This window comes from Puma concolor, chromosome E4 (assembly GCF_028749965.1).
Source record: "Puma concolor isolate L17-30 chromosome E4, mPumCon1.1.hap2, whole genome shotgun sequence".
NCBI classification, from domain to species: domain Eukaryota; kingdom Metazoa; phylum Chordata; class Mammalia; order Carnivora; family Felidae; genus Puma; species Puma concolor.
This window is the reverse complement of record NC_141683.1, coordinates 1633911-1646181: the sequence shown is the minus strand read 5'-3', so window position 1 is coordinate 1646181 and position 12271 is coordinate 1633911. Positions and strand designations below refer to the sequence as shown.

At 58.1% G+C, this 12271-nt stretch overlaps 2 protein-coding genes across 12 annotated transcripts in view; one reads left to right on the top strand and one right to left on the bottom strand.

The window, feature by feature from the left end:
* Positions 1 to 6509, top strand: part of GON4L (gon-4 like) — a 75222-nt gene extending 68713 nt beyond the window's left edge. For 7 of the 11 annotated variants that reach the window (XM_086693363.1, XM_086693371.1, XM_086693362.1 and 4 more), the window contains 8 exons: positions 609 to 752; positions 1247 to 1390; positions 1493 to 1612; positions 2659 to 2772; positions 3726 to 3924; positions 4371 to 4989; positions 5085 to 5187; positions 5568 to 6509. In XM_086693363.1, the coding sequence (XP_086549489.1) occupies positions 609 to 752; positions 1247 to 1390; positions 1493 to 1612; positions 2659 to 2772; positions 3726 to 3924; positions 4371 to 4989; positions 5085 to 5187; positions 5568 to 5717 (1593 nt within the window). In that variant the 3' untranslated portion in view covers positions 5718 to 6509. Of the gene's footprint in view, positions 1 to 608; positions 753 to 1246; positions 1391 to 1492; positions 1613 to 2658; positions 2773 to 3725; positions 3925 to 4112; positions 4990 to 5084; positions 5188 to 5567 lie in introns of those variants that run through there. The other 4 variants (XM_086693372.1, XM_086693367.1, XM_086693364.1 and 1 more) reach the window with 2 other exon arrangements.
* Positions 6061 to 9891, bottom strand: MSTO1 (misato mitochondrial distribution and morphology regulator 1). The gene is made up of 14 exons (XM_025915204.2): positions 9738 to 9891; positions 9514 to 9649; positions 9131 to 9200; positions 8955 to 9030; positions 8656 to 8710; positions 8435 to 8573; positions 8153 to 8270; positions 7946 to 8080; positions 7705 to 7857; positions 7351 to 7482; positions 7095 to 7279; positions 6767 to 6871; positions 6581 to 6693; positions 6061 to 6330 (listed from the first exon to the last, which is right to left on the bottom strand). Exons 1-14 carry the CDS (start codon positions 9819 to 9821, stop codon positions 6116 to 6118), a joined length of 1716 nt encoding a protein of 571 aa, XP_025770989.1. The 5' UTR covers positions 9822 to 9891; the 3' UTR covers positions 6061 to 6115.
* Between the last annotated feature and the right edge of the window lie 2380 nt (positions 9892 to 12271).

The window sequence follows — 12271 nt, the reverse complement described above, 5'->3', positions numbered from 1 at the left end:
TGATCGCACACCCTGCCATCCGCTCTTCCCCTGTGGTTATGAGGCTTAGACGAGCACTCGTGTGCAGAGCTTTGTAAACCGTGTGGTGCCACAGGGCCTTGAGTGTGTGACTTCACAGTCCATGAAACCCCAGCACCCTGACGTGCGCTTCTCTTGGGCCTGTTCACGTCCCCGGTGTCGTGGGCTGGCTGACATTGCAACCCTCCGGTGGACGCCTGGCTCTTTTAGCATATTCCTTTTTTTTTTTTTTTTTTTAAATGTTTATTTTTGAGAGACAATGAGCAGGGGAGGGGCAGAGAGAGGTGGCGGTGGGGGGTGGGGCGGGGAGGGGTAATACAGGATCCGAAGCAGGTTCCATGCTGTCATCACAGCCCGATATGGGGCTCGAACTCACCAACCGTGAGATCATGAGCTGAAGTCAGACGCTCGACCCACGGAGCCACCCGGGCGCCCTGGACTTAAAGTCCAGGTCTTAAAGTCCGTCTCGTGGTCGTAAAGGAGCCCCGTCAACCTCAGTCCCCGGCCCGCATTTCCCGTCTTCTGCTCAGAGCACTCTGGTCTCGCTCAGCCGCGCAGGGGACTCTCTCGCCTTCTTTCCCCTGTGGTAGTTTGAGGAGCAGCAGGCTTTTGAGAAGAGCCGCAAGTTTCTCCGGCAGCTGGAGATCTGCTTTGCAGAGAACCCCTCGCACCACCAGAAGATCATCAAGGTCCTGCAGAGCTGCGCGGACTGCCTGCCCCAGGAGATCAGCGAGGTACCCTTGCCCGTGCTGCTTCCTCCCCCTGCGCACCTGCGCCTCCCACCGTCCCCCGACCGGGCCGTGTTCTCTGGCTGCCGGGACCGTGGACGTCTGGAGGGGCGTAGAAGGGGAGGGCTTTGTAGGCTTTTCTAAAGCCTAAGGTCCTGGAATAGGGGGGGGGGGGCTTGTCCCTTGAAACCTGAGCCTGACTGCCTCAAGGTGCCCTCAGTGCCCTGGGAGGGAGGTGCAGGGAGCAGGTGATGCTGCCTGAGCTGGGGGTCACACGTATCGTTAGTGTCGTCATTGGGGGTCGCGCGTACCGTTAGCACCCTTCCGGCGCAGGCTCGCGAGCAGGGAGGGGGCAGTGAGGAACCCTTAGCCTTCAAAGAGAGGCTTCTGTGTGTCCCTCAGGGCACCAGGGAAGTGGGCCTTGGGAGTATGTGGGTCTGGTGTGGGATGGCCACCTGGAGAAGCCTGGGGGACGTGTCTGTCCCTTGACACCCTCTCAGCTCAAGACACAGATGTGGCAGCTCCTCAAGGGCCACGACCACCTGCAAGATGAGTTCTCCGTCTTCTTTGATCACCTGCGCCCAGCGGCCAGCCGGCTGGGCGACTTTGAAGAGATCAACTGGACAGAGGAGAAGGAGTACGAGGTGCGGGGCCAGGGGCCGCGGGGCTTTGGGAGGCGGGATGGCCGTGGGAGCGCGGGGTGCCTGCCCAGGGTCCGCGTCGAGCAGCACCCACTCGTCCCCCAGTTTGATGGCTTTGAAGAAGTGGCCCTGCCTGATGTGGAAGAGGAGGAGGAGCCCCCAAAGATGCCCACGGCCTCAAAAAGCAAAAGAAGAAAAGAGATCGGGGTCCAAAATCACGATAAGGTATCCGGGTTGTTGGGCGTGATCTGTCGGTCGTGAATCAGGCCTTGAGTTTCGTGAGCATTTCTCTGGCCGAGTGTGCCACGCGTGCTGCAGGAGCCCGAGGTCAGGCCGTGGAGCCCCTGGCGGGAGGAGTGCGGATGCTGGAGAGCACCCCACCGGCCACCCCATTAGGAGGAGGTTTCCCCCCTCTTCTCTCTTGCTCGGAGCTATTTCTCTTGGGTCTTGTCTTCTTCCTTTCTGTTGGTATGAAGACACAGAAGCGAGCCCCCACTTTAGCAGTACTGGTGACAAAGTGCACGTGGCTCCTAGAGGCACGTACCTGGTCATTCTCTCGGTGAGCCCCATGGCAGTCCCCCCAAGAGACTGCTCTCATTTCATTTCACAGAGGCAGAAACGGACATTCATGGCGAGGCCGTCGCCAGGGCCTCGTGTCCATAAGTGGCTGTGCTGGGGTGCGAATAGGTCTGCACAGACTCCCTGCCCTCTGCTGCTCTCCAAGGAGTCTGTTTTCCTGAATGTCTTTTACTTTCCCTTGCGGAAAACGGCTTCTTAGCTGGATGACCTTGGGCAGCTTACTTCACCTCTCTCGGTTTCAGTTTCCTTGTTGTTGGTTGGGATAACTTGCATCCGAGATTACTGAACACAGAGTGTCATGTGGGGGCCTCCAAAAGCACAAAGAAAGCCCCCCTCAATGGGGCTGCGAGGGGGCAGAGCTCAAGGCACGGGGAGGCAGGAGCGAAGGTGGTCGAGTCAGGTCACACCCTGTGACGGCCTTTCCTGGGACTTTGCCTCAGATTGTATGTGACTTACGTATTTCTTGAAACATCTGGGCAACTGGGAGAGGTCCATCTTTGGGTCATTTAAGGGTGGTTTCGGGGATTTAGAACAGGCTGGGATTGAGAGTTCCTGGGCCGATTGGAGAGTTGGGGGCTCATGAAAGAGGAGGCTGGTGTGGGTGCTGGGGCGACCTGTTCTGAGGCCTCACGACTCTGCTTTCTCTCGGTCCCGGACGTGCCGGGCGGCTAACCAAGCCCGGTATCTCCTAGGAGGCCGAGTGGCCGGATGGCGCCCGGGACTGTGCTTGCTCCTGCCACGAAGGAGGCCCCGATCCCAAGCTGAAGAAAAGCAAGAGAAGAGGGTGTAGCCGCTGCAGCAGCAGGGTGAGCCGGGCCGGGCCGCACCGAGGGGCGGGCGTCCGCACTGCCTCCCCATTCGGGGTGAGGTCCGCTCCCGCACGGGGTACCACCTTGAGCTCCTGCAAGGACGGCACCCACGCGATAGGCGGTGCACGCGCTATTTGAGTCAAAATAGAATCTTTTACACGTGGGCAATGGATTTGCTTTTTAAAAAATTTTTTTCAACATTTATTTATTTTTGGGACAGAGAGAGACAGAGCATGAACGGGGGAGGGGCAGAGAGAGAGGGAGACACAGAATCGGAAACAGGCTCCAGGCTCTGAGCCATCAGCCCAGAGCCTGACGCGGGGCTCGAACTCACGGACCGCGAGATCGTGACCTGGCTGAAGTCGGACGCTTAACCGACTGCGCCACCCAGGCGCCCCTGGATTTGCTTTTTAAAGACAATCCTGTGGATGGGGCGCCTGGGTGGCTCAGTCGGTTAAGTGTCTGACTTCAGCTCGGGTCACAATCTCATGGTTTGTGAGTTCGAGCCCCGCATCGGGCTCTTTGTTGTCACTGCAGAGCCTGGAACCTGCTTCAGACCCTCTGTCTCCTCTCTGTCCCTCTCCTGCGTGCTCACGTGCACGCACTCTCTCTCAAAAATAAATACACCTTAAAAAAAAGTCCTGTGGGTAAAGCTTTTGGAATTGGATAACAATGAACTGCTTCAAGTATTTCTCAGCTTGCTTGCTTGCTTGTTTTTAATGAGATACATTTGTGTCAAGAAAACAGACCCTCGAAGTAATGCCGGGTCTCTAGGGTTGGTTGGCAGCAAAGATACAGTCCTTGCTTGGAGAACGGCGGGTAGAACCAGACACCTTCTGGGTCGTTTAAAGTTGGTGGAGCAGGTGTACTTGCCGGACGTGGGGGCAGGGCTTGGTCGCCAGAGAAAAAGGCAGTCAGGAGACCCCTGACCAAGGAGGCTGTTCCTGCAGGTCTGTGACGGCAGATCCTACAAGAGCAAGGAGCCCCATGAGTCGGCGGGCGGCAGCCCCCACCGCGAGGCCAGCCCTGTGCCTGGTGCTAAGGAGGCCGGGCAGGGCAAGGACCTGCTGGAGGAGGAAGTCCCAGACGAGCGGGAAAGCGTTGAGGCTGCCCAGGGCCCGCCCGGCAGGGGAGCTCTGCCTATTCCAGGTGAGTGTTCTGCCAGCCCCGCCTCTTTCCCCCCTTTTCCATGTCCTTACGTGCTTCAACCAAGAACGTCTCTGAGCCAGGACGAGCAAGTCCTTCTTGGATGGAGAACCCCCTCTTTTACTAACAAGTAATAGGAGATCCTTCTGTCCGGCCTTAACTTGCTCTGCTGTGGCCTCTGTCCTCTCGAGGAATTGGGAGTGCGAGGCAGCGTGACTGCATTCCCTTCCCTGCCCTCCGGACCCTGGTCATCTGCGTCCTGAAGACTGCCATTCTGGGCCTTGACAGTCGGGCTTTTATCTTCATTTAAGTGACTTCAGCCAGCCCCACCGCACTCTTTGAGATTGGGGCTCCATCACAGTAGCCCACCCGTGTGGCCCTGTGGTAACTGGGCGTCCCAGGGCACCTTGACCCCATCCATCCTCTTAGGTCCTTATTTTCCTCCTAAGCAGGATCAGCAGTGGAGAGCACGCAGGAAGTGACCCTGACAGAGCAGCTCGTCCTGGGGGGCCCACCGCCCTATTCACCCGAGACTCCTCAGCTTTCCTCCAGCCCTGGAGTTGTGCTCTGCGTGGTTAGGAGAAACCAGGCTGAGCGTGAGGTCCTGCCCTGCCCTGAGGCGTCCCCTAGACTTCGGAATGAGGGGGAGGACCAGGAGGCAGTGGGTGAGCCAGAGGCTTCCGTTCCCGCCTGGGATGCTTCGGAAACTGAGAAATGGCCTGGAACCGAGGAGAACCCTGCTTCCTTTCTGAGTCCCGTTTCCTCAAGGACCAGAGACTTAGGGAGGAGACGGTTGTCTGAGGTCTCAGACAGTCCGGGGAGCTGGTTGCTGTCGAGCAGAGCTGGGGTGAAGACCGCACACAGGATGTCCCCCGTCCACGAGTCGTTGTCGGGAACGGACACCTCAGAGACTTCTTCCAAAGCCCCTAGGGGAGGTTTGGTTAAGGACTGTGGAGCGCAGGGCAAGGCTCCCGTGGGAGAGCAGCAGCCGAAGACCACAGAAGCTACTGTTTGTGCCAACAACAGCAAGGTCAGCTCCACCGGGGAGAAGGTGGTGCTGTGGACCAGGTAGGTGGAGGGGGGGCCGCTGCGTGTGTATCTGGAAAATGAGTGCACGTGTCCATTTTGCTAATCTGGAGTTAATCGTGGTATGTGGGTTCCAGGGAAGCTGACCGCGTGATTCTCACCATGTGCCAGGAGCGGGGGGCACAGCCACAGACTTTCAGCGTCATCTCCCAGCAGCTAGGAAACAAGACCCCGACCGAGGTAAGTGGCGAAAGCCGTGCCAGAGCTTCGGGCCCCAGGGGATCCAAGCACACGGACTGGCGAGGAGAGGCTGGGTTGGCCAAGCAGGAGACAGGACACCAAGTGCGACTGTACAGATGGGCCCCAAGGAGGGGCCCGACTCGTCAGGGAGTCTGGTTTTAGTTTGAGAGAGGGCGGTGGACCGTCAGGAGCCCACAGACGTTCCAGGTCGTGTTCGGGAGCCGTATGATTTGGGGCCAGATGCTGATAAGCCTCTTGACCGGAGTCCCCTCTCGTGTGGGGAGGACACAGCCCTCCCGACCTCACTGTGGGGAACAGACCGATTGCTCGATCGGCACGTACTGCTTGGTCAACGTCAGAACCTTCCTCTCTGGCCTTAGGTTTCCCACCGTTTCCGGGAACTCATGCGGCTCTTCCACACGGCCTGTGAGGCCAGTTCTGAGGAGGAGGAGGACGCGACCAGCACCAGCAACACAGACCAGCTGTCTGACCGCGGGGACCTCCTGTCGGAGGAGGAGCTGGACGCGTGACTCTGGGCGCGTGGAGGTGTCATCTGCTGGCCCCGGCCGGCGGTGCTTGTGCTTGGCTGGCGCCCCACCCCCGGAGCTCAGGCTATAGGGCCGGAGGCGCGGGGGCTGAGGCCGACTGGGGGCGGATGGCTCTGCTAGCTTACGAGTCCTTCTGGGTCTTTCTGAACGTACTCGTGAACAGCATCGAGGGAGTGGGCTTGGCTCCCTTTCTACCTCCCCTCTCCCCCCGCCCCCCTCCCCTCCCGGGTCTGATGGCACATATTTATTGTTCTGTGATCCCACCACAGTGGTTCTAGACGTATGAAGTGCTTGTGTTGGTGTAGCCAGTCCCAGAACGTTGAGCTCCTATACCCAGCAGTTTTTATTGTAAACCAGCTCTTTTCTGTTCTTGGGAAGCCTTAGTCCACGAGGCCACCCCCACTCCGGTAGCACTGGGCCAGGCTGTGCAGCTCCTGCAGGGCCTCGTCCAGGTCCCCCTGCTCCACGCCGGCGGCCAGGAAGCTGGCCCAGCGCCGCACATCGAGCTTGGTGAGCTCTCTAGCCAGGTCTCCCAGGGTCCGGTTCAAGGACGAGGAGGAGCAGAGGGCCCCAAGCACTGGGATGCTCTCCACGGCTGTAGAGGGACACAAAAGGAGGCCTGAAAATGGCTTTTCTACCCCGGGCTCTGCCGCGCAGACTGGATGGGAGAGTGAACTCACTGGACTGTGTGCCGTCCCCTCAGTAAACCAATGCTCCAGAGGAAGGCCACGTCCCTCAGGGGCCACCAAGTGAATAAAGGGATGTTTAACTGTGGGCTTTGTCAAGAACCTTCATCTAGGAAGGGATACGGTAAAACCTCTCCCATACCCTCACTGCCCACGTACCTGCCCCAGATGGGGGACCATCCACAACCAAACCGTGCTGGCTGAGGCCTGGGGAGAAGAGCTGGGGGTACGGAGGAGCCACCATGCAGGGAGCCAGCAGCAAGTGGGCCGAGCTGTGGGGCGAGAGCAGAGGTTGAGCGAGAAGTTGAAGGAGGTCTGGGCGTGGGGAGTGGGCATCGCACTGACCTCCTGACTGTGGGCTGCTGCTGTTGTAAATACCGGGCCAGGACGTCTTCCCCAGTGGCGCACGCGTGCAGCGGCGAGGGCAGAGGGGTCCCCGGGGCCAGCTGGCTGCCGGAACAGAGCCAAAACCACCATTAATCTGTGGACCAGGAACTAGGGATTTTCCTGTTTGTAGGCCATCAGCGGAAGCAGGACGCTGAGGGTCTTTTCTTAAGGGGGGGAGGGGCAGAAGGAGGAAGAGTGGGGCGATGCCATCAGGATGTCCAGAGGTGTGTGCAAGACCAGGATGGGAGTCCGAAGTCCAACAGGCTCCCTGAACCTGCCCCCTCACCTGGTGTGGCACGCTCTGTCCAGACCCCTCAGCACCACGGACTGGGCGAAGCAGCACGTTCCAGAAGGGCTCCCACATGCAGACAGGGGGGTCCACGCGGCAGCCCCTCCCAGCTGCACCAGGGCGTCGGGAAGGGACTGGCCTGGGGCCAAGGGGAAGGGGATGGTGGCCGCTGCGGTCGCCACCTAAAGAGAAGGGAGAGATCAAGTAGCGGCTTTCTCTCCACTGTGACCGGCACCTGTGCAGTGCTCCGTACCTTCTTCCCAGAGAAGTTCAGCATGTCTGCCAGGTGAGCCATGAAGACTGGCGAGGAACGGAGGCGGTACGGAGCAGTGACGGTGTCCAGGGCTGTGGCCAGGATGGCACCACAGTGGAAAGGCAGGGCGGGCTGCGAAGATACCAAGAAGGGCACTTAGCCTTCAGGGTCTGGAAAGCAGAGTGTGAAGGCAGAGCCCTAATGGCAGAGACGTCCAGGCGCTTTGACAAAGGACAGCGTGCTCCAAAGGGGCCATGTCACGGGTGAGTACAAGCGGAGGGTTCGAGAACAGGGCTGGTGGCAGAGAAAGGCTGGGGTGGGGGCTGCAGTCCCAACAGGAACCTCGAGCCTTACGTCATAGTGCAGGTGGGGGAAGGTGACAGGTGGCTCCGGTCGCAGCCCCAGGCCCCCGCCCAAGGATAAGGGGCAGACCAGAGAGCTGTGGGCGGACATGTGCACCAGGCCCAACGCTGTGTTCAGCAGACGATAGATGTTTTTCAGGGGGTCCTGGGGGAAGGGAGAGTGACTGTTACGCAGTTTTCTCCCTGGGTGGTCTCGCTCCATGCCCCAGGACTTTTCCCCAAGGTGTCCTCACCCCACGACTGTAGGGCCCAGGGAGCAGGCCCCAGGTTATTATTCCCCGCCCTGAGTACTCGTCTCGTAGCAACTCGGCGGCCTTGGCACCTAGCCCAGAGAAGCCGTTGTGCAGGTCACACAGGATCTGGAAGCCCTGGAAGGAGACGGTGATGGCAGACGGGGCAGGCTGAGGTCCTGCCTAGGCCCCGCCTGGCCACACGGCTACCTGCAGGTGATCACACTCCTCCACGTAGAAGTGCAGCCTGTCCTCCACGTCTTCCAGGCACCGGGGCTCCTTCAGGATGCTCTCGCCTTGGCCGAAAGCCTCTAGGCGACCTGCTTCCCTGCCGGACGTGACCACAACCAGGACTTGCAGGAGCCCCGACCCTCACCCCCCTAGCCCTGCAAGATCCCGTTTGCAGGGACGGCGGGGAAGGTGGCCTCAGGAGCCCCATCAACATCGGCGGGGATCCCGTTTCTCGGTTCACACCCTTTGGGGCCCACGTACCCATCGTGGTTGTACTTCTGAATCATACAGATGCTCCGGGGGTGTAGATGGACCCGGAGGAAATCCGACCAGACTCTGATGCTGTCCTCTGTGGGGGTGAATGGTTTGGGGGCTGCAGCAGTGGTCAGCGGTGGGGGACCTGAAGAAAAACGAAAAGAAGTGTTCTTCCTGTTGCTGTTCTGCCCGTTTCCCTGCCCTGTAGTACCTGGTGGAAGTCTCACCTTTGCCATTGGGAATGGACTTGACCCTCCAGATCCCATCACTACTCAACACTCCCTGGGGGGGGGGGGGGGGGGGTAGAGAGAAATCTGCATTTAGTTCCAGGCAGTCTACAGGCAAAAGTTGACTGATTCTCTTGGATTCTGACCAAGTCTACAGCCTGCCTTCACCCAACAGTCACATTCTGTAGGAAAAAAAGTGCTGCTTCCCAAAATGCCATCCCAAGGTACTTAAAATGATCAAAATCCTTTTTCTCTGCCCCAGTGGAGGCCACTCTAGCTCTAGCAGTAGAGGCCCTCACCTCTGCACTCAGAAGGTCCTGGAGGCCAGGGATTTGGGGATAGAGTTCCTCCCTGTGTGTGGTAAGCTTTCCCTGCCTGGGGGGGGGGGGGGGGGAAACGGAGAAGGATTTCAGTGACCGTTCCTCGCAGCTGTCCAGCTTCCTGTGCACATTCCCACTGCCAACGTCACCAGTACCATGCTATTGCTGCATCCAGCTGTCTGTCCCCGTAGAGTCCACCTTCTTGTTTTAGGGAGCTCAGGCTACCTGTACAAAAAAGAACAGGCAGCGTCGGGTCGAGGCCTCGCTCCTCCCTGCCTCCCCGCCTCCGGCTAATCTTCCTGCCAGCCTGCTGCCACCGAGCTTTCGTGCACACACTTGGGCCCGGTAAAACCCTCGTCTGGGAGAATCCAGATTCTCCTCCATCCCCAGCCTGGGCGTGAGCTGTGCGGCCGTAGGAAGGGAGCACCGCGGGGTCCCACGAGAGTGCCACAGTCCACCGGGTCCCTGCGGCTGCTTGTCTCCGGTCCGCACGCCCGGGGGCTCCCTGCGCGCTGGCCGACCCCGGCCGCCGCCTCACCCTTGAGATCCATGAGGATGAGTCTAGGCGTGTACGTCTCCTGGCCGTGGGGCGTCCGGCCGGTCCGGTATAGGACGTCGGGACACAGCTCTCCCGGCGGTTCCTTGGCACCGGTCGGGGCGCACAGCGCAGCATCCTGGGGGTGCACAGGGGAAGGCCTGGCCTCAGCGGGGACGGCTGGAGACCCCGAGCGGCCCCGCGGCGACAGCGCCCGCAGGCCTCACCTGCTGGTTCCACCAGTGCGCTCCCACGAAGCCCGCAAAGTGGCCCAACTGCAGCGTGAGCACCTCCCGGGCCCCGCCCGCCATGCCGCCCGGCTCCGCTGGGTCGCGCAGGCGCGGCGGCCCACTCGCCGCTCGGGGCCCATTGGATCGTCGGCTTGTGGGCGGGGTCTCCGCCCCCGCGCAGTACTGGTCCACACGTACGTCCTTTCCCGTAGGGCGAGCGATTCGTCGGGCTTCGGAAGCCCCGCCTCCACTCGGGCCAGGCCGGCGCTGGCCCAGCTCTCGCTGGGGGGCGGGGCCCGGCGCGGCCGGAAGTGGCCGGCGCGGGGGCCGGGCGTCTCGTGGCCCGCTGTGGGCGGGGCCTGGCGTCTCGCGTGGGTCCAGCCGGCGGCCGAGCGGAGGAGGCTGCGGTCGCTGCGTCGGCGTCGCCTCCCGTAGTGCGGGCAGGCCTGCCTGTCCGTCACGTCCCGTGAATGAGGCGCCCTTGGCAGTGTTTTGCGTCTGCCTTTTGTTCGATGTCGTCTGAGAAACTCTCCCCCAACCTTGCGCGTACTTGCAGCTACTCTCGTGGCCCCGTTGTGCGGGCGCGCCGCGGCCGAGGGGTGCCCTGACGGCGGGCCGAGGTCGCCCCAGCTGGCGGCTGGTGGGCGTGCGCCGAGACCCCCCCCCCCCCCGTGCCGCTGTACCTGCACGCGCTTCCGCGGGGCGCGCACCTGGAGTGGACGCGTTGGGTCGGAGTGGAGGCTGTCCTCGAGCTTGGTAAATAGCACAAACCTGTCTTCTCAAACTCTTTACCGGTGTGACCCTCCACCACCGGTGCGGGCGAGTTTTCAGTCGATGCACCGTTACCTTTAAAGATTGTAGTCCTCATCACGGGTTTTAACTGCTAACGAGGCTGAGAGCACTTTTTCGTACGTTTATCGGCCGGGTGGAGATCCATTTATGTGACGTGCATGTTCAAGTTTCTTGCCCGTCTTTCTTTTGGATCGTCTTACTGATCTGTGGGAGTCAGTACTTGATTCGGGATACAAGGCGTTTGTCAGTTGTGTGTGTTCAAAGTTATCTACTACCACTCTGTTTGCTTTTTCACTGCCTTAAAGGAAGTTTTTAGAAGAATAGAGTTTGTGTTTGCTTTGCTTTTTAAAACATAGTCACATTCATGGACCTTTTCAAATATTAATGCTTTTCATGTTATGTTCCGGGCTCTCGATCCTGTTCTGTTGGTCTGTTCCAATTTCACGGGGTATTTAAACACCGTATTTTCAAAATGTCCCCAAGGAGATTAAAAAAAAAAAAAAAAAGGGAGAGTGTTAGGGGTGACAGAACAGCAGCTAGTAAATGTAGATGGAAGGATAGAATTTCGATTTAGATTGCAGGTATCAATGTAAGAACTTAGACGAAGATCATCAGTGGGTGGTAATTTGTTGGTCAACGGGAAGGTTTCAGGATTTCAAAGAAACATGCCACAGCTGAACTTAGGCTGTTGATCACATTGCGAGAGCATATTTTTATGATGACGGATGTCAAAATTAACCAAGTGATCAAATTTAGCATCACCAGTAATGGAACCAACCGAAGTGATGTGATGTGTGGCCAGTAGAACACGTCACCCACCCACTATGCTCGCGAAAGCCTTTAACCTGTATCTGCAGGAACAATTAGATGAGTCCAGAATGTTGGACAGTCTGTACAACTGGCCACATGTCTTCAAAAATGTCAAATAACAACACCAACAAAACCCCAGCGGGTCTACTGAAGGTAACAGGACACTTAAGAGATACTTCATTGTTAATGTAATTTGTGAACACTGATTGGAATCTGAATTGGCAACGGGGGGTGGTGGGGGGTCGGGTAGCCATGAAGATGTTGGGATGACTGGAGAAATTTAAAAAAGCATAGTATTATTGAACGTTATATTGATGATGGGTTTCTCTGGTGTGGTAATGGAATTTTGATTATATAGGAGAATATCCTATTCTTAGGAGAAATGTGATAAAAGACTAGCCTGCAATTTCCTTTCAAATGGTGACGCAAGTAAATACATAGCCCAACGTGCGGGCTCGAACTCACGAACCGTGAGATCATGACCTGAATAGAAGTCAGACACTTAACCAACTGAGCCACCCAGGCGCCCCTCTTTTTTAATTTAATCAATGGGATCTTTTCTGGAATGAAAATTTTAAATTTTCATGAAGTCTAGTTTATCAAGTATTCTATGGACCGTATCTTTGGTGTTATATATAAGAAATTGTTGTCCAACGTAAGGTCATGAAGCTTTTGTTCTCTTTTATTTATAATTAAAAAAAAATTTTTTAATGGTTTACTTTTTCTTGAGAGACAGAGTATGAGCAGGGGAGGAGCAGAAAGAGAGAGGGGGACAGTGCAAGTGGGGGAAGAGCAGAGAGAGAGGGAGACACGGAATCCGAAGCAGGCTGCAGGCTCCAAGCTGTCAGCACAGAGCCCGACGTGGGGCTTGAACTCATGAACGGTGAACCTGAGCCAAAGTCGGACACCTAACCGACTGAGCCATCCAG